At 35.0% G+C, this 22,373-nt stretch overlaps 1 protein-coding gene across 2 annotated transcripts in view; it reads left to right on the top strand.

Annotated features, from left to right (window-relative positions):
- The first annotated feature begins 1,228 nt into the window (after positions 1–1,228).
- KLHL1 (kelch like family member 1) overlaps positions 1,229–22,373 on the top strand; it is a 413,312-nt gene continuing 392,167 nt past the window's right edge. For both annotated transcript variants that reach the window (XM_055244557.2, XM_055244559.2), the window contains exon 1: positions 1,229–2,479. In XM_055244557.2, coding sequence (XP_055100532.1) covers positions 1,983–2,479 — 497 coding nt within the window. In that variant the 5' untranslated portion in view covers positions 1,229–1,982. The remainder of the gene's footprint in view (positions 2,480–22,373) is intronic.

The following is a 22,373-nucleotide window of genomic DNA, read 5'->3' on the forward strand; positions in this document are numbered from 1 at the left end:
AAAATCACTGAATACTGAGAGAAAAATCAAGGCACAAGGGATTGCAGTCCAGCTGTTGTGGCATAAATCAATATTTTGAAAGCACTATAGTGATTTTTATTCCCCTAAAAATAGGTCTTTTGTGTACTTAATTTCTTATTTTATTAAAGCGTCCAACTTTGCCTAAGGACTCCAAATTTAGCTTTGGTTTCTGGTTATGTTTACAGCTCAACCTTGGGGGTAACTGAGACTAGTCTAACTGCACTTCAGTGGTTGATTCCTATGCTCTGTTGGGGGCTACTGAAACTGTGAATTTCATGAATGGACAACAACCATATTCCTGGCTGAGTTAGGGAACACATTGCATCTCTGGTCCCTTTGCCTTCAACAAAGACTACCGGGTTCTATTTTAATGGTTCATTAAAGGAAAGGTTAAAACATTCCAAGTAGTCATGTACTGAAAGTGATCGCAATCCTCACCATTCTAAATATAGATATAAGGGAAAAACACGTCTTTTCCAAACATCTATTTGCAAAATAGTAAGTAGCCTTCGGCTATTGTCATTTATTGCCTAAACTCTTCCATGCATAGTATACAATGATTTATGTACTAGAAGGTTATGCCTTGCAATTCTCTTTTATCATTTTATTCCATTCTTGATTTACATTGATAACAGCTTTTATTCCGAGGCTACACACCAAATGCACTGATTTCGCAAAACCCGTCCCCCGTGTTCAGATGCCCATCTTCAAATTTCTACCGTACGCCTCTGGCCCCAGGAGTGAAGCAGTGCCTGGGTGCCTTAATAGCAGAATCACAATGTAAGTGTCAGGATGGTGGCATCGTCACACTTTGACGCCAGCATCTGTTTCTTCTGTATCTTACTACAGAGAGACTAAGGCTAAAGGTTAAAAGATTCGGTTTATTAAATAATCAAGCCATTAACCTGCAACCTGCAAACTGATGGCAGCCTATCAAGTTTACACTGCCATGATTCATGTGTGGTGTTTACTGATGCAAAAGCATAATGCCTGTTTTCTTTCCTTGTATTGCTACACAGTAATGTAGTGAGGAAGGAGGATGAAAAAAGGTGACGAGACTCACGCAAGGGGACAATAAGAGCAGCAGTCTCACTTGCATAAAGAAGATAGAAGCCTTCCCTCCCTCCCTCCATCTCTCTGTATAGGCCCCAGTGCACATCTGCGTCACTTACGGGGGAGGAGGAGGCGCTGAGGCAGAGAGAAAATTGTACTGTGAGGACCTTGACAGCTTCACAGGCGGGCTTTTTCTTTTGCCTCCCTATATGCGCTAGAATATCTATTTTTCTCTTTTACAAACTGACTATATAAAACCACCTCTTCTGGCATTGCAGAAAGCAATTGACTTTCTCAGAGCCACCCGGCAGGCTATCAGGGCATCCTCGAAAAGGCCAGGGACAGGGGAGCAGGTGCACCAAGAGATCTGGCGAGGGGTACGCTTCCTCGGGACTTGGGGCTCTTTCTCTCTGCGCTTTCCAGACACTGAACTCTGAGCTGCAAGGACAAGAACGCCACCACCTTCCCTACTAAGGCTCTGCCACAAGCGCATCCCAGTGAGGTGTATCCAGCTGCAGCCGCCTCCGGAGCTTCGGAGCGCTCAGACCTCCCTCCCTCGCGCATCTCCAGCCTAAGGGTCGTCCCACCTCGCCATAACCACGGGGCTCTCGCGAGGGCATCGAGGATTCTCAGCTTTTGGAGTCCCAGTCCTGCCTCTGCTCCTGCCTGGTGGTGTCCCCACGCGCAGGTCCTGCGGACCCTACCGTGGCTGAAACGCGCGGCTTTGCCGTCTGCGCTCCAGCCTTCGCCTGGCAAGGCGCGCAGCCCGCCTCGCGTCTTCTGGCTCTAGGGGTGCAGAGGGCGCATCCCACCTCTTCCTCCGCCCCTGGGCCCCGCTGTCCTCCCCTACCTGCTGACCAGCCTACTCCTGCGTGAGCTGCCAGCCTTTTGCCTTCTGCGCTTAAAGCATGTCAGGCTCTGGGCGAAAAGACTTCGATGTGAAGCACATTCTGCGACTCCGCTGGAAACTCTTCAGCCACCCGTCCCCGTCCACTGGCGGCCCGGCGGGGGGAGGCTGCCTGCAACAGGACGGCAGTGGCAGCTTTGAGCACTGGGGACCCAGCCAGAGCCGCCTGCTCAAAAGCCAAGAGAGAAGCAGTGTGAGCACTTTCTGGAAGAAGCCTTCCTCCTCTTCCTCTTCGTCGTCCTCCCCGTCCTCTTCCTCCTCTTCCTTCAATCCGCTGAATGGCACCCTGCTTCCAGTTGCCACGAGGCTGCAGCAAGGGGCTCCTGGGCAGGGCACCCAGCAGCCAGCCAGGACTCTCTTCTACGTGGAGTCCCTAGAGGAGGAGGTGGTGCCAGGCATGGACTTTCCTGGACCACACGAAAAAGGGCTGGTTCTGCAAGAGCTCAAAGTGGAGCCAGACAACTCCAGCCAGGCAACAGGTGAAGGATGTGGACACAGGTACAGTAAGTCCCCATGGGGCTTCCAAGCATCTCTCAATTTCCACACATTTCACCGCGTGTGCTCATGTGGCTACTAAGTCTAAAATGTTTCGGGTTGAAAATGTGGGTTAAAAGATGCCACCCTGGTTTTGATTACTCAAGTTCTAATTTTGTTACAAGTTTGCTCATTATTTTCTATTGGTTCAGACACATCACTTTTCTTTTTGGAAGTTTTCGAAGTTGTAGCCACCAATTGAACTTACATGCATTTTTGTAAGTCTTCAAGTGGAGTGGTTCTCATATTCCTGAGATTATGGTGTTCTTCTGTCATCTACCGTCATTAAATTATATCAGTTGTTCCATTATCCGAAGGTGAAATTTTGCTTTACACATCATCAGAATGCATCTCATATATTGGCCTAGTAACTGACTTAGCATATTATCTAAGGTCCCTGTGGTTTGAATCTATTCCAGGAGTAATGAGGTGGACAAAATGAGGCCACTGGACAGCAACATTATTTTACCTCTCTTTTTGCTCCTGAAATGCCGTTGTCTTATTCTCTGTCCCAACTTCTCTTCTGGTCCTTTTACTTTGTGTTCACTCTTGCCTTGTTCAGAGTAAGTCTGTGAATTAAACTGTCGTGGAGTCCCGTTGCATTTGGCTGTTGTGATTTGTTGGCTCAGTATTGAAATTTTGTCTCCTTGGTAAGCAGCTCAGTATTTATTTCTAGTTTATTTCTAATATTATGCTTCTTTGTGTAGAGTTCTGCTACTTTGAAGACTTACAGAAAATCCTTCACAGACATAAAACTCCCGAGTCTTACATTTTAAGAGAATTGACTCATTACTATTCTAAACCACACGATTACTGGTTTTGGAATATAGTCAGGATATGAAATGATTTGCATTTAGATTCATGTGATATCAGAATACATTATTAAAGAAGAACTACAGGAGAAATATAGGAAAATGATAATGAATATATTAAGAAATTTTAAGTACTACACAGTAACAAATTAGTAACAGAAGCATCTTTTTTAATCTTTTGGTTGATTGAATCAGTTTCTTATAAACTTGATTAAGTACCAAAAAGAATAGATACAATTATATATGTATAACCTATATGTGTATATATATATGTGTATGTATATATATGTGCTCCCTAATTATGCTGACATATGTGGTTATAGATTTAAAAATATCCTTAAAATTTTTCAATTATATGCATTATATGTATTTTAATTTTAATTTTCAGAGATTGAACATATTCTAATGTTATATTAAGACATGTACTATAATGTAAGATAATTTTAATGAGGGAGAAGTATAATCTGGAATTATCAATTGTGTCAATGGTTTTTCCCTATATAGAAGACCTAAATATAAGTTTATCTATTATTTCATTAAGTGAAATATTTTATAAAAAAGAATTATAACATTAGGTACTATGAATACTATGAAGTTATTAAATGTTATTAAAAGTTATTTAATATGCTAGTTACCTATAATTTTATAATTTAAAAAATCAAATGTACTGAAATTTTTATACCCTTTTGTTGAGTAAATATAAACACATTTTGGGAGGAATTATCCAGAAACATTAAGCAATTCACCTTATATATTTAAAAGGAAACTAGGTTAAGTATTTATCAATTACTATTTTGTTAAAACTGATAGTTTTGAGACTCTAACAGTTCAGGAAGAAATTTAAACATTATGTGTGTTTGTCAATTTTTAATTTATTTGAATAAGCTTCTAGAAATATTAATGTTTCATATTTTCTTAAAGTTTACTTTAGGACAAATACATTTTAAAATAAACAAGGCATATTCAGCATTAGTAGTTTATAAAGACTTTCACGTAATTTGGAGTTTTGAAAACATTAATGGAGTAGTGACTTAAGAAATTATAATAAATTAAAACTAATAAGAGAACAAACAGCTTGGCTAGGAAAAAAACACCAGACTTAACAAGTTTCTTCTGAAAATAGTTTATTACTTTTATTCACAAAGAGTTGTGAGTGATAAGAATTCCTAAATTAACCCATCTACCAACCAAAATCATCTTTATTGTTGGAATCATCTTATGAGATTAGGCATGTGTAAACTATTGAAAATCAGGTCCAATTTTATTTTTAGTCTAGTTTCTTACTAGACAAATCAGTTAGCACTGTATGTATTTGATGGACTTATATGTTCTTAAACTTTCACAGAGAATTGGTTCTGTGCTCATGATTGATTGAAAACCACACTAGTAAAACTAGCAATTAATCATTATCAGTATATAATATTGTAATATGCAGTAAAAGTAGGAGTCACTGCCTAGAAGAGACAGCATTTCCAAAGTAAAATTCTGAATGGAAATTTTATTATGCTTTAGAAATGTATGCAAAATGATGGGTAATGTGGGTTTAATTTTTTTCTGTGACAGCACATCCAGAAAAGCTACACAGTGTTTATGATGATCAGTGACTACATAAACTATATGAACACTGTATGACAATTTTTATCACTTAGGTAATTATTATATCACCAAACAATGATGTCATATTTAATAATGAGCATTGTGTTTTATAAATTCTGACTTTTCTGCTAAATTAATCCTTGCATATAAAACATGAGTTGGCCCTTTCTCTGACATTATCTTTATTCATTTTATTTATCTTCTCTTTTTTCATTTAGTTTTATACTAGTTAGAACATTGCTTTAGACAAGTATGACTAGCTCAGTTGAGTAAACTGGTTAGAACAGCAGATGGAGGACATTTGGGGAAAGTTGCTCACAATCTCAGAATTCTGGAAAGGTCAAATTATCACAGATTTGAAACATAAAGGTAGTGGGAAATATTGTGGTAAACCAATTTAGGGCCAAAACCCAACCTTTTTCTTATCTTACTAAATTAAATGCTCACTACCTGCATCCCACCCTAAATAAATCTCAGTGCTCTACTACCTTGACCACATAAACAATACTTTTTCTATAATAGTTCACTGGCATATTAATCATTAGTTTCTCTACTTCCCTGTCTAAATATACATTAGAAAGTATATGATTTCCTGGATATTCAGATAAGCATATATTTTTGTTGTGGATATTTCTGCCCAAGATTCCATATGTAGTAAACTAAAACACCAAAGAGCAATATTTATATTCTTGCATTTTATAGTGATGTGAGTGGGAGAAGACATGTCATGTTTTAACTGCTTGCTTTTTTAGATTCTGAATTCTTACAGAGTGCAGTCATTTTATCCAGTGGTTTTAGCTACCATCCATAAACTGTCTTTTCAGATTTGCATCTCTAAATCTAGCCCAGCCACCTCTCTTCTTGACCTCTTTGATAGATGTCATAGAGTCCATTCAAATATAACATGTACAAAATTGAGCTTATAATTCTTATTCTGTCTTGCTCAATTTCCTTCTACTGTATTTCAGAGAATAGCTTTCTGTGAATTAGTTTGTGCAAGCCAGAATTCCAGGGTCACATTGGTCAATATCTTCTTTCCCCTCAATTTCACTATTCTTTCAAGAATTGCTGCTTTGCTTAGAAAATCTTTCCTATACATGTCCCACATCTCTTCACAGCCAGTCTGCACCTAGTCTAAGCTACGATCTTCTTTCAACTCCAGATTTGCAACTTCCATCTCTTATCACCTCCCCTCATTATCTTTGCCTCCTCAAGTCCATTCTCTACACTGAAGTCAATAAAAATTAAGAATGGTAAACTATTTTTTCCACATCCCTCACTCCATCATTCTCCTTTTTCCCCACCAAAGGACTTTCAACACTCGCTGATCACAGTTTATGCTATGGACGCCAACTGATTACAATCTATACCATGGATTACCTGGTTCTGAATGATCTGTCCTTTGCTATGTAGGCCATTCACTTACCAACCTTCCCCTTACCCTCCGTTTTCCAGACTTAATATCCTTCCCTATAATTTTTCACTGCCTCCGGAACTCACAAAGTTGTTTTCCTTCTTTGCATAGAGACTATCCTTTCCTTAACTGCTCCCTTCCTGAGTTCATCCCTATTCATCACAGAGATGTCATGCAGAAACGTGCTGTACCTTTCCCAGGAAAGGAATTTTTGATCACCCAAACAAATTCATATCCTGTGTTTTGTCTTCTTGGAGTAACTGTTCTCTACTTTTTAAAAAATTTCTTATTGAAGCTTGTAACCATATATTAATATCTGTGTTGATTTTGTTTGTCTGTAAGTGAATTTCCGAGTGGAGAGGAGTATGTCTGTTTTACTCATCATTCTACCCCTATCATGGAGCAGGTAGTTAATAAATACTGTCAAATGAATAAATATTTGATATAATCATATTGAGTGGCATTGGTTAAGAACTTGCTTTTTGCCAGTTAGCATGTTGAATATTTATATGTGTAAGTTAAAATTCATAACATCTTATAATCCTGCTACATTTATGTATGCCTCTGGTATAATGATTACATAGATAAGGAGACTGAAATATAAAGAGGGTAATTAATTTTCCTAGAATCACAGACTTGATAGTAACAAGGCTGGACTTTAACCCTTTCTATCTGACTCCAGATACTATATTGGCCATTTTGCCCAATCTTATTTCTCTATGCTTAGACAAACAAACAGAACAAAAGAAAAGAGGCAGCATCTGAGGTTATGGAGAAATAATTTTCTTTTTCCCTTGGTGGAGATTGTGTTTGAATGTTTAAATAGACTTCTTAAATTGACAGTGATGGAAAAATTCTAGGTGAGTCTTACTCAAAGATGACTTCTTAGCCCAAGTTGGAAAACACTTTATTATTTTCTAAATTCTAGTTCATTCAGTGTATTTTATTTTATAATTAATAAACAATATGCAAATATAACCTAGAAATGGAAAGAAATAATTATTTTGGAGACCAAATTAGGGCTTTAGGATAGAAAATCTGCTTATGAATGTTGGAACTATTGATAAAGTATTGTCACTGAAAGAGAGCACACACCATTAAAAATCTCATGGAGGTTAGTGGGACATGTACCTGGCACTTGTTTAAAATAATAATCATCTCTGCTTCAGTCAAGGGGATAACCAACTTTGAAAATGATAAAGGACTACTTTCTCAGGAACGTGGTTCTCAGACTATACTTTTATGAAACTAACGTGAAATAATATTCATCTTATTTACCACCCCAAATTTTAGAGAAAAAATAATATAATGGAACAAACTTACTCAATTTTACTTTTTTTTTTTTTGCTAATTTATCCTAGGTTTCTGTGTTACATAGTTTACTATTATTTAAACCAAAACTAGCAAAAATAATACTTTATTTGGGGAAAGCTTACTTTATCTATGTTAGGATGAATTTATAAATGTTACATGGTGTTCTACCCAGGAGCTCACAATATCTAGGCACCCTACTCTCTGAGCAAGTGTGCTTTAGAGAAACTAAAACGATCGTAAAAAATAGGGCTGTTGGCCAGGCATGGTGGCTCACGCCTGTAATCCCAGCACTTTGGGAGGCTGAGGTGGGTGGATCGCCTGAGATCAGGAGTTTGAGACCAGCCTGGCCAACATGGTGAAACCCCATCTCTACTAAAAATACAAAAATTAGCCAAGCATGGTGGCAAGTGCCTGTAATCCCAGCTCCTTGGGAGGCTGAGGCAGGATAATTGCTTGAACCCTGGAGGCAGATGTTACAGTAAGCCGAGATCGCACCACTGCACTCCAGCTTGGGGGACAAGAGCGAGACTTCGTGTTAAAAAAAAAAAAATATATATATATATGGCTATTGAATTGGATTTGCAGGTACCCAAAACTCCAGAACTACCTGTGAGAAAGGTAGTATAAACTATAGTTTATACTACAATGTACTTATATATAAGTACAAGATGCAATAGGAATTTTTAAATTACAACAATGAAACATGCGAGTTGAAGGACAATATTGTATTTTTCTTCTATAAATTTTTAATGAATATTTTGTAAACTGTATGATTAGCCTTTCTATGGTACTATTTCAAATTGTTTAGAAAAATAAAGCCTACTTATATAATCGAAATTGGTATCTGGCTAACATAGAAAATAATATTAATCAGATATTTGTGTTTGTTGGTTTCTTTTTACAAGTCTCCAAAGATAATTTATGTATCCTCAGGTATTATGCTTCTCATGTCTACATGTTAAGTCAAATTTTGGTTATTTTTGACCAAGAACACTTATAGAATATACAGAAAACTGTTATCTGTAGCATATGTTGGAATTGAATCAAGTTTCTGAGCATAAAAACGGGCAGCATTTTAATCAGAGTCTCAATGTCATGACCAATACATCACATTATTGATTTTATTGTACCATCTAAAATAACTTTAGGTATGTTTGTGGTAGTTGTAAAAAACAAATGGTCTGAAATTTTCATATTGATTTAGGTCAGATAAGGATTAGTTTACTTTTCTTCATTTAAGATAGTTATTTAAAACTTTAAAGAAAAGATCTGATGAAGATACAGATAATCTGAGCAAAATTAAAGATGGTTTTGAAGATCTTGAAATGCAAATATAGGCAAAAATCCTGTTGTACTAAAAAGGCTTGATGCCTGTAATTCCAGCACTTTGGGAGGCCAAGGTTGGTGGATTGCGAGGTCAAGAGTTCAAGAGCAGCTTGGCCAACTTAGTGAAACCCCGTCTCTACTAAAAATACAAAACTTTTTATTTGAATACAAATTGATCATCTCTGTAAAAATGAAGAAATAAAACTTTGCAGATACAATTGTCTATAAAAAATTGATGAAATCGACAAAGAAATCTAGCAAGTTTAGCAAAGTGGCAGGATACAGAATAAACACACAAAATTCAATTGGATTTCTATATATTAACAATGAATAATTGGAAATTGAATTGTAAAGATGATACATTTTATATTATGAAATAATAAAAATGAGAAAAGATGTGAAAGACTCATACACTGAAAAACCATGCTGAGAAGAAAGAGCCACATAATGAAGAAATATGAATATGTAATAGTCATAGATCAGAAGACTCACTACTAATGTGGTTAATTCTTCTCCAGTTGATCTATAAAATGAACATATCACTGAAGAAAACCTTTGCATGCTTTTTTGTTACAAATTGATGAGTTTATTCTAAAAATTTATATAAAAATTCAAAGGAACTAGAATAAACAAAATAATTTTTTGAAAAATTAAAAAATTTGGGAACTAACATTCCTGATTTCCAGACTTGTTATGAAGCTACACTAATCAAGATAGTGTTGTATAAGTGTCAGAATACATAAATAGATTAAGAATGAATAAATGTGTTAATAGTCATATAATGAAATACTATTCTGCCATATAAAAAATTTAACAACTTTTTAATTAAACTTTAGTTTAATGAAAGCTGTTTATTAGTTTAATGTTTAAACTAATGTTTAATCTCAGTTTAATTAACAACTTTCATTAAACTAAGATTAAATGAAAAAATGTTATTATGAGACAAAAATCTTACTGTATGGTGTATTTATTTTTAATGTTTATTATAAATCACATAAACTTATCTATTGTATTTATTATCCTTACTTTGCATAAAAATGTAAATCTCACTTGCCTTGAATCATATGTTGGGGCCAAATACTTCTTGAGTTTGTTATATGGCCCAAGGAGTTATCCATTACACTTACTTTACAGAATTTGATGCTGAAATAATGTACATTGAGTCTTGTTGCCTTCTTCCTGATAGGAGATGAGAAAGAGGGAAGTCAAAATAGTTTTCTAGAAAGCATCTCTGCACAGAAGGCTTCACTGTGTAACCATATGAAACTTTTTTATTTTATCTTCATTGCCAATATTAGATGAACAATGGGAAGTATGAATACTGCTCATAGGCTTTACATTAATGGGGCAGAATTTTACAATGTAAATTCTGTGACGGAGGGAAGAAAATGAGTGAATTTTTACTTATATAGAATGTCTTGAATAATAGGGTTCACTGTATAGTGCAATTTACAAAAATTTGTATTATATGATTAAATTGTAGTAAAACTTAAAAAACTTCTCGTATGTGTTTATATTAGAGAGAATAGTGTAAGTAAAATTCCATATTTTTAATATTTATTACAGGAAAATTATAAGACTGTTTTCTGCGATCTTGACATGTTACACTGAACTTTATTGCTATTATTTTTTGAGTAAGAAGCTAAAAGTTACAAAAAAAAGTAAATTTATTAAATATTGACTAAGTATAAAGCATGTAATGCATCTCAAAATTAGATATACCATCTATAGGTGCTCTAAAAAAATGGAAAATTTGCCATCTAGTGGTTGTTTATTCACATTGAAGCTACATGGTGCCTTGAAAAAAAATGTAAGAAGAGATGATCAGCAATTAAAACTATAATATAATATAGCAGGTATATAGGAACATTAAGATATCCTATGATAGTAACAAATGCTCTGTGAAATCCTTTAATTCCATTTCTTATATCCAATTTTCACTACCCTAAACATGAAACAACTCCACTTCTTGATGACAATTTAAAAGGGCATCTCTGGAAGCTACTTTATTTAATTGAATATACTTTATTAATAATTACTAAATGTCCTGCTATTTCATGGAACTTTTGAAACTTATACTTTAAATAAGTCTTTAATCCTCAACTTTTCAAATATTATCAATATTTACTTACTTTTTTAAATTGAAAGATAATTAAGAATGTCTCATAAATTGTAGTAAATTTCAATGACTTACTATCATGCATTAGTATAATGTATAAGTACAGATTTAAAATGGTACTACCTGTGTTTCAAATAAATTTTTGCTGTTTTCAAAAGAGTATACATGCAAATTACACAGGCAACATTTATGAAATCTAGATAATTAGCAAAAATAAGAGCAAAAATAGATGTGACACTCTTATAGCTTTTCTAAATTACTCTAAGTTTATGTCTGCATGAAGAACATGAGGTCACCAAGTTGGCCTTACTTACCTCACCTGAATATTTATTGAGATAATCATAGAAGAGTATCGGAAAACACTTTGAGAGTTTAAAACATCATACCATAACAGTTGAGCTAACAATGTCATAGTATGATCTATAATACCAGAGTTAATGAAACTAGATAGAAAATGCTTGCAGCATGTGACAAGTCTCCATTAGACAGAGCTTTATCTAGGCTCTAATATTTTCAAGTTTAATTAGCTAGAAAATAGTTACATACAGCATCATTATTCTGACATGTAACCTTGCAACTAATATTATTTAATAATCTGACGATATTTTTCACAATGATACCTAGCCTATTAAAATTGAAGAAAAAAAACAGAAAGGAAATCAAACACTAAGCCCTCTTTAAACTAATTCTCTGAATGTTTTTTTGAATTTTTAAGTACAATTTTTGAAGAACAATATCAGGGGAACTCTTCAGAGTTTTTACATCACCAACATGTTTGAAAGGCTAATTCCATCTTGAGACCACCTTGCCTTGTATTTTGCAATTGTGGTAGTAAAATACATATAGACTGTGAGACTTAAAAAGAAAAGCTTATTTCTGAACAGAATTAAAACAGAAAATTTATATCTGCCTATACTCTGAATAAAACTCAAGAAAGTATAGATTCTACATAAACAGGTCCAAGATTACATTGCAGGCTGAGATGAAAAAGGGTGCTGGATGAGACACAACTAGACTATTCTTATTTAGCTAATTGTTGCTTAAATAATTCAAATTAAGTTTTACCTTCATTCAGATTAGGTGATGTTAGACAGCTGGTTCTTTTCTTTACTGTTTATTACAGAAGAGATTCTAAACTGAAAATCTGCTAAATACATATTTCTCCTACCTTGCACATGAAGACAAATTATACTGCGCAAAGAAAAGAAGTTTTCCTCTGCTTTGAGGATTTGTTTTTGTTGTTTCAATTTTATTTATTTTAAAATCCATTCTTGATATAGCAAATGCCTTATAGGACTCACATTTGTAAGATTTTTCTTGTTAAGTACAAACTCTTGCCAACTCTCAAAATGGAATGGTTGCAAAATGTCATGTTAAGATTTTTACTAAAGATAGTGGGGGAAAGTTCTCAAAGTCCCATAATGTATGCTAATTACCCCAGAACTGAGCCATGATATTGGATGTGCCTTTAAAGTTCCAACTCACTGAAGTATTTTTCCTCCAATAACCTCCTTTACATTGGATCATGGATTCATTTTACACAGCATTTGGAGCAGAATCTAATCTAGCTTCACATCACCTTGGAGTCAGCTATGAGCTGTGGAATCTAGATTATACTCTTGATGTTCTTTCTAGGAGCCTTCTGTTGGTGATTTCTTCCTTTTTTCTTGCTACTATCTTTTGCTGAGAAGATTCCCTCTATGCTTTCCCTGCAATAGGAGGTAGCCAGCTATGTTGTGATTTCTCTCCTTTAAGACTATCTGGAAACAATCACAAAATAGTGTCATATTTTTAAGGGATATTACTTCTGGCAGCAAAAAGAAAAAAGAGAAAATGACATGATATTTTTGAAAAGTCAAAAATTGCTAAGATTTCTTTTTTTTTTTTTTTTATTATTTACTTTAGGTTTTAGGGTACATGTGCACAATGTGCAGGTTTGTTACATATGTATCCATGTGCCATGTTGATTTCCTGCACCCATTAACTCGTCATTTAGCATTAGGTATATCTCCTAATGCTGTCCCTCCCCTCTCCCCCCACCCCACAACAGTCCCCGGAATGTGATGTTCCCCTTCCTGTGTCCATGAGTTCTCATTGTTCAATTCCCACCTATGAGTGAGAACATGCAGTGTTTGGTTTTTTGTCCTTGCGATAGTTTACTGAGAATGATGTTTTCCAGTTTCATCCATGTCCCTACAAAGGACACAAACTCATCATTTTTTATGGCCGCATAGTATTCCATGGTGTATATGTGCCACATTTTCTTAATCCAGTCTATCGTTGTTGGACATTTGGGTTGGTTCCAACTCTTTGCTATTGTGAATAGTGCCGCAATAAACATACGTGTGCATGTGTCTTTATAGCAGCATGATTTATAGACCTTTGGGTATATACCCAGTAATGGGATGGCTGGGTCAAATGGTATTTCTAGTTCTAGATCTCTGAGGAATCACCACACTGACTTCCACAATGGTTGAACTAGTTTACAGTCCCACCAACAGTGTAAAAGTGTTCCTATTTCTCCACATCCTCTCCAGCACCTGTTGTTTCCTGCTTTTTTAATGATGGCCATTCTAACTGGTGTGAGATGGTATCTCACTGTGGTTTTGATTTGCATTTCTCTGATGGCCAGTGATGATGAGCATTTCTTCATGTGTTTTTTGGCTGCATAAATGTCTTCTTTTGAGAAGTGTCTGTTCATGTCCTTTGCCCACTTTTTGATGGGGTTGTTTGTTTTTTTCTTGTAAATTTGTTTGAGTTCATTGTAGATTCTGGATATTAGCCCTTTGTCAGATGAGTAGGTTGCAAAAATTTTCTCCCATTTTGTAGGTTGCCTGTTCACTCTGATGGTAGTTTCTTTTGCTGTGCAGAAGCTGTTTAGTTTAATTAGATCCCATTTGTCAATTTTGGCTTTTGTTGCCATTGCTTTTGGTGTTTTAGACATGAAGTCCTTGCCCACGCCTATGGCCTGAATGGTATTGCCTAGGTTTTCTTGTAGGATTTTAATGGTTTTAGGTCTAACATTTAAGTCTTTAATCCATCTTGAATTAATTTTTGTATAAGGTGTAAGGAAGGGATCCAGTTTCAGCTTTCTACATATGGCTAGCCAGTTTTCCCAGCACCATTTATTAAACAGGGAATCCTTTCCCCATTTCTTGTTTTTGTCAGGTTTGTCAAAGATCAGATAGTTGTAGATATGCAGCATCATTTCTGAGGGCTCTGTTCTGTTCCATTGATCTATATCTCTGTTGTGGTACCAGTACCATGCTGTTTTGGTTACTGTAGCCTTGTAGTATAGTTTGAAGTCAGGTAGCGTGATGCCTCCAGCTTTGTTCTTTTGGCTTAGGATTGACTTGGCGATGCGGGCTCTTTTTTGCTTCCATATGAACTTTAAAGTAGTTTTTTCCAATTCTGTGAAGAAAGTCATTGGTAGCTTGATGGGGATGGCATTGAATCTATAAATTACTTTGGGCAATATGGCCATTTTCATGATATTGATTCTTCCAACCCATGAGCATGGAATGTTCTTCCATTTGTTTGTATCCTCTTTTATTTCATTGAGCAGTGGTTTGTAGTTCTCCTTGAAGAGGTCCTTCACGTCCCTTGTAAGTTGGATTCCTAGGTATTTTATTCTCTTTGAAGCAATTGTGAATGGGAGTTCACTCATGATTTGGCTCTCTGTTTGTCTGTGATTCGTGTACAAGAATGCTTGTGATTTTTGTACATTGATTTTGTATCCTGAGACTTTGCTGAAGTTGCTAATCAGCTTAAGGAGATTTTGGGCTGAGACAATGGGATTTTCTAGATATGCAATCATGTCATCTGCAAACAGGGACAGTTTGACTTCCTCTTTTCCTAATTGAATACCCTTTATTTCCTTCTCCTGCCTGATTGCTCTGGCCAGAACTTCCAGCACTATGTTGAATAGGAGAGGTGAGAGAGGGCATCCCTGTCTTGTGCCAGTTTTCAGAGGGAATGCTTCCAGTTTTTGCCCATTCAGTATGATATTGGCTGTGGGTTTGTCGTATATAGCTCTTATTATTTTGAGATACGTCCCATCAATACCTAATTTATTGATAATTTTTTGCATGAAGGGTTGTTGAATTTTGTCAAAGGCCTTTTCTGCATCTATTGAGATAATCATGTGGTTTTTGTCTTTGGTTCTGTTTATATGCTGGATTACATTTATTGATTTGCATATGTTGAACCAGCCTTGCATCCCAGGGATGAAGCCCACTTGATCATGGTGTATAAGATTTCTTAAAAAAAAAAAAAAAAAAAAAAAAAAACAGCTAACTTTAAAAAATATTCCTGACAAGCTCAAAGAACTCGATAGGAAAAAATAAAAGACAAGTAAAACAAACTTCTGTCAGAAGTAATATTAATAATCAAATTAGTCTAACTTAAAATGGGCAAAGTTATCAACAGACATTTTCAAAAGAAGACATACAAATGGCCAAAAGGTATATGTAAAAATGCTCACCATCATTAATCATCAGAGAAATATAAATCAAAGCTATAATGAGATATAATCTCACCCCAGTTAAAGTGACATTTATTAAAGAGACAGGAAATAGAGGATGCTGGCGAGGATGCAGAGAAAGGGGAGCCCTCATACGCTGTTTGTGGGAATGTAAATTAGTACAACCACTTTGAAGAACAGCATGGAGGTTCCTCAGAAAACTAAAAATAGAACTACCGTATAATCCCCCAATCCCTCTACTGGGTATATATCCAAAAGGAAGGAAAGCAGTTTATTGAAGAAACATCTGCTGTCCTGTGTTTATTGCAGCACAATTAACAATAGCTAAAATATGGAATCAACCTAAGTGTTGATCACTGGACAAATGGATAAAAAATGTGGTACATATATGCAATAAAGCATTATTTGGTTATAAAAACGAATGCAATCATGTTAATTGCAACAACATGGGTGGAACTGGATGGCCTTATGTTAAGTGAAATAAGCCAGACACAGAAAGACAAATATTGTTTGTTCTCACTCATATCTGGGAACTAAAAAAAAATTGAACTCATGGAGATAGAGTGTATAATGATGGTTACCAACATCTGGAAAGAGTATTAGAGAGAATGGTGGGTTGGGTGGAGGGAGAAGGGACAGTTATTCGATACAAAAATACAGTTAGATAGAAGGAATAAGATGTTGTGTTAAATAGCCCAATCGGATGACTATAGTTAACAATAACTTATTGTTCATCTCAAAATAACTAAAAGAGTGGAATTGGAATGTTTCTAACACAAATAAATGATAAATGCTTAACGTAATGAATATCTCAATTACCCTGATTTGATCATTACATATTATATATATGATTGTATTAAAGTATCATATGTACCTCATAAATATGTACAACTGTCATGTATCCATAACAATTTGAAATAAAAACTTAAATGTTCTTGCCAGAACTGACTTCATGGGCAAGCAATTGGCCCAGTCTCACTGCCAGGGACATACATGAATCCCACAGTTGGTTTAATTCTCTAGTGTGTCATTTTTGAAACTCTTAATGACATTAAATAAGATTCCATGTAATTTTATTTTCCAATAGGTTCCATAATTATGTAGTCAATTCCTGATAGTCCTAAGAATCTAAATAGAACAAAAATTTCTCTTTCTTGCATGTCATTACATTTTCTCTTGAAAACTCTGCCAATCACTGTGAAACATTTTATTCTGGAAGTGGTGCAAAAGCCTCTTTTATAGAGGGTCTCAAAATCCCATGACTTTCCCAAATTTCACTTAGATCTATAACTGATACCATTGATTATGCTGGGTAGATCAATGACTGAAGCAATACCCAGTATTTGGAGCAGAAATTGTTCTTTCAATCACTCTTCAGACTGTATAAATCAATTCTATGTTGGAGGAGCTACAACAGTAGCTGTAAAAAGAGAGATACCCAGGCTCAGACATGAGGAAGAAACTACTTTTTGGTAGCAATGGGGACTGGGTATAGCAGATAGCCACTGGTATTTATTCTACTGGCTAGTTTCTCACTTCTCTTGTCATTAATTTCCTTCACTAGCTTAGGTTTTAGGCAAGTTGAAAGACAGGGATGATTCTTAGCCTATCTGGAGAGGATGAGAGGAAACACAGGTAGGTAGAAAAAAGGCTGATAGTGATGGAACTGCAATGGAGTGGCAGTGGAAGATGTGATGGGTATCAATAGAATGTCTTAGGATCACTTGGCCAGCTAAGGAAGCCACATTGAAATTGCCACAAAAGCATTGAATTTCTGTAATCTTCTCCTGAGTAAATCAAAGCACATCCAAAGTAAAATGGCTCCTCTTGCTTTAGTTGGAGATATGCAATGTGGTGGTTTACAGATTAATTCTGTGCTCTTCTAAGTATAATCTACCCAAAAGCTTACCAACTTGAAAGAATAGGAATTTTTTATTTCGGTCTACATGAGACTACATAATTTTACGAGACACACTTTTTGCTTTTTCCCAAGCAGCATTCCTTTTCAAAATTCAATCCAGTCATCAATGATTGAGCCAATATATTCTTATATATATATATATATAAAGATGATTGCATTGTATTTGTTTTATGTGAATTTTATTTTTTAATTTTAATTTTTATACTGTTTCTGAGAGATGGGGTCTCACTCTGTCATGCAGACTGGAGTGCAGTGGTGTGATCCTAGCTCACTGCAGCCTCAAACTCCTGAGCTCAAGTTACCCTCCCACCTCAGCCGAGTAGCTGCAACTACAGGTGCATGCTGCCACATCTGGCTTACATAAATTTTAGATGTTGCTAGATGCTTTAAGACTAACTCTTCACCTCTGATAAGAGGGTACTTTTCACATAATATCTTGTTTGAAGAATCTAACTTTCTTGTGTTAAAAAGAACTACTGGTAAGTTAAAGCAATCTTAGTTTTCATGATTGGTTAAATTAAACATAGCCCTTTACTATATACTACTTTTAGCAAATATATAATTTCATAATCAAATATATATTATCCTAAAATGATATCATCAAGAAATTCTTACTTGATTAATTATTCAAACATGTTAATTAACTTTATATGCATATGATCTTGATAAAGTGTATAATAAGACAGTTCACAGTAAAACTCCAGTTCTAATTGCCAAATGGATTTAAAACTAAGGTTCATACTCCATTTCTCAATCTCCTGGAGATGAGCTATCCATCTGTGGCACAGGTCTTTACATATGATGTACTTGGTTCAAAATACCATGAGAGAACCAAGTCGTAAAATACTTTGTCAAAACAAATGTCAAGTACAAACAAATTTAGAGAAAAAAATAATTTGCCAAATTAAGTAATATCCCCCCATATACACAATTTATGTGTCAAAATATTTCTATAAATATATTTTTCTTATGATTAGGAAGATATTTCAAGACATCAAGAGAAAGATAATGGAAAAATAGAATATGATATTTTTTCATTCTCTAAAGTGCTTAGGAATTACATAGATTTTGTTACTACTATTTTATTGCTATTAAAAATGTATTACTCTTTTATTACTATTTTGTTACTACTATTTCCTTTCTCTATCTCTAACTAAGAGTCTTTGGTTACCTAAAAGTACTTCAGAGATGGCCCATCTGGTTTGGTCTTTGAAGGTATGTATCAGAGGAGGTACGAAATCTTGCAGATGGGCATCCTGGAGAAAAAGTCCACTCCACTGTGATGATGGGTTCTTGATTCTCCTATTCCCCTCACTTCATCTTGCCTTTATTGCCTTCCCCTTTTCTCTCTTCCCTTGTCCTCCAATCATATTTTCACCTCTTCTAAGGTATTCAATTCTAGACAATCACATAATTATGTAATAGAGCATCATATAGCTTATTTTCATGTTATAAGGTTAAATAATTATAAATGCTGAAATAAAAGTGGAAGTCATTAATGCTATTCAATATCTTTAAAAATAAAATCATAATTTATTATTTAAAATTATATTTTATTTAAAATTTATACATTTTGGATATCAAGTTTCATCAATATTATTCTACATTAAAAATTATGCTGTGATGATGCAATTATTTCATGGCTGCACTGTTCAATACTGTAGATTCTAGCTGTGAGTGATAATCAAGCACTTAAAGAGTGGCTACTCCTCTGAGGAACTAAATTTTAAAATTTGTTTAATTTTAAGTATTCTCAATATAAATGAAAACAACCACATGTAGACAGTTACAACCATGTTTCACAATCACACTCCTATACTGTAAAACATGAGCAATTTCTCTATGTTTTTAGTATAACATCATGATCAAATTAAGAAAGCAATAACTTAGCTCATAAAACTAATTACAGGTATGATTATAAAGTTTTATATGTATATATAATCCATTGAATGCTTTACATTGTACAAATCATTATTTAATATCAAGTGCTATTTTTCATTAATTAAACTGTATCTGATAATATAAAAGCTGTGTGTATAAGCAAAAATATTACTTTTGTTATGAAATATATGCTTTTAACTTTATTGCTATACCTAAGCAAAGATGACAGAGTTTAATATATTATTTTAAAGAGAGAGTAAGGTTTTGGGAATGCATAGAGCAGTGAATCAAACATTGTAAATGGAGTAAGCAACATGAACAAAGTCATATACGTAGAATTCAGAGTAGAAGAGATGAGTGATAGCTGACAATAAAAATAGTAGATTTGGGTGGTATAATAGTTTAGAAAGTTGTGTTCATTTTTTATTGCTACATACCCAGTTACTATAAAATTTGTGGCTTAAATCAACAAACACATTATTTCTGTTTCCATGAGCAAGGAGTTGTGTCCTCTGCTCAATCGCATAGGCTGAAATCAAGGTGCCAGCTGGTTTATTTCTCACCTGGTGGAAACCACTTCTAGTCTCACTCAGATTATTGACAAAATTCGTTTCCTTGGTGGCTGTATGACTGAAGGTCTGGCTTCTTATTGGCTGTCACCTGGAAGCTGGATTTAGAGGCACCAGAAATATATAGGTAGGTGTTCCCCACCACACCCTGCTGCCAGGGCAGAAGATAAGAGGATTCTTCTCTAGAGGAAGTGAACAGTTGCAAAAAATTGATCTACACATCCATGTGAAAAATTTCAGAATGAAAGTCTATGAAAACTGAAGAGTTTTAATTTTATGAAAGTTAGCTCTAAGATAGTTTAGAGGGCACCTACAGAGCTTACTTGTAGAAGTAGAATGTAGAATTAAACTCAGCCATTATTTCAAAACCAGCGGTCTCCTGGAACTGGTGGTCCAAAAGACAAAATAAATAAAAATGAAAAAGGTTCTAACATGTAAAACTGATGTACTCCTGCAGCAGATTGATGAATTAGGATTTGAAGGAAAGGTAGAAGAAGAAATTAGTTGGACTGTTGAGAGAGTGAATTTTAGATCCACAAACTTCACAATTGAAAATTTTGCTGCCCAAGAGAAACAAATGAAAATTTGTGATATGGATGGACTCCTTTAGAGAGTAGGAGATGGCCAGTCCCAGGTAGATGACTATTTGCTGAGAGAACAACACATGAGTTATGGAGAATTAAAGCTACTGGTGAAGAAACAAAAGTTAAGAAAAACAACCGAAAAGGCTGATCATAAGAAGAATTGTAAAAAGAAGGAACAAGGTGAAAGAGAAAAAAGTTGGAGAAAGGGAAGAAATGAAAAGAAAGGGTTCAAGATAGAGAAAGAAGACAGTGACAAAGACATTGACAAAGTAGGTACACAATCCGAACTTGTGAATGAAGATGAACCAGCTCCCAAGACCCCAACACATCACAAGATAGAGAAAAAAAGCTGAAGCAGAAGTAGAGACGAATAAAGGAGAAGGATGATAGAAAACAGAGTACTCCTATTCAGGATCAAAGAAGATAAAAAAGCTGAGGTTGAAAGTCATAAGCGCAGGAATAAAACTTGGATCAGAGAATAAGATAGAAAATCCAAGTAAAAATAAAAGGTGATCTGATGACAGAAAGAGAAAGGAAGGAGTAGTGTGAAGTTCAGCAGTCAAGGAAAGGACTGTGATTACACATAACACCAAAGTTCATGATATTATATTTCATAGATGTGTTTTTCCATCATATTGATTATTTTTAATTTCTATAGCTATGGTTTACTAAATGTAATCGAAGGTTGTCACAAGCTGCAGTCGAAAGTTGTACTTCTACCTTAACCTTGATATTCCATTTATTCAACATGGATGTTTCCCAGTAATCTGCTTGGTTTGCTTAAGTTGTAGTTATGTGATTACTGTATAATACTATCCATGGTGCAGGACTGACTTAGGAGGAAATAGAAAGTTTTACATCTTCTTTCTGTGCCTTGCACAAAGACCTTTCTGACTTCTGCTCCCTATATCATCGTGAGAAAAGGATTATAGCCAGCTTTAAATTGTGTGCCTCACATCTGTCAAAGAAAGCAAGAGAAAGAGAGCAGAGGATAATGACCTGTCAATCAATAATACTCTTAACTTCTCTGTTTGTTTTTTTCAATAAACCTTGAATATTATATTTTTCTGAGTTAGCTTTAAGAGAGGCTTATAGATTTGGACATCTACACCTTTGAACTTTTGTAGAGTGTCTTTTTCCCCAAATCTTGTTACTCATTATTAAAAAGCCCTCAAACTCAGTACTTCTATGAAGCCTGTTCTCACTTCAGTAATTTTACTCTTTTGAGCCTCAGAAACACTCACTAGGCAGATCACTAGTTTGGCATTTGTCACATTCTGCTTTTATAATTAGTTACTGTTTGATATGTCTTCTGTATTTAGTTACATTGCCATTTCCTGTGGGTCAGGAGTTTCACTGAGAAACTCCAACATATAAATAGATTTAGTTCACAAATGCATTCAGTAAGTTCTTATTTAGAAATCACAATTCATTTCCCATATAAAAACAAATACAGTTAGGATTCGATGACGATTAATTCTATTAGCAATACTACTGATTAAATGGGCTTTTCAGAGGGGATTAAGCCAGTAAAAATATGAACGGGGTTTATGGGTCGGGCATACCAACATATCATAACTAGCATTGGTTACTTCAATGTAATACATTACATTTTCAACATGGAGGCATTAGCAATTTCTCTCTCACCATTCCACCAACCCTCGAGTACTGTCTTGGCTATAAGTAGGAAGTAGAAATATGACTTGTTTCACACTTCTTTTCTACAGTTTGCTTCCATAACTTAAAAATGGAGGCAAGTACATGGTCTCTTGTGAAATATACCTAATATTGTTTTTAAAGCCAAAAATATATGTTTTAGAAAACCATGAGTTAAATCTG

Source organism: Symphalangus syndactylus, chromosome 15 (genome assembly GCF_028878055.3).
Source record: "Symphalangus syndactylus isolate Jambi chromosome 15, NHGRI_mSymSyn1-v2.1_pri, whole genome shotgun sequence".
Lineage (NCBI taxonomy): Eukaryota > Metazoa > Chordata > Mammalia > Primates > Hylobatidae > Symphalangus > Symphalangus syndactylus.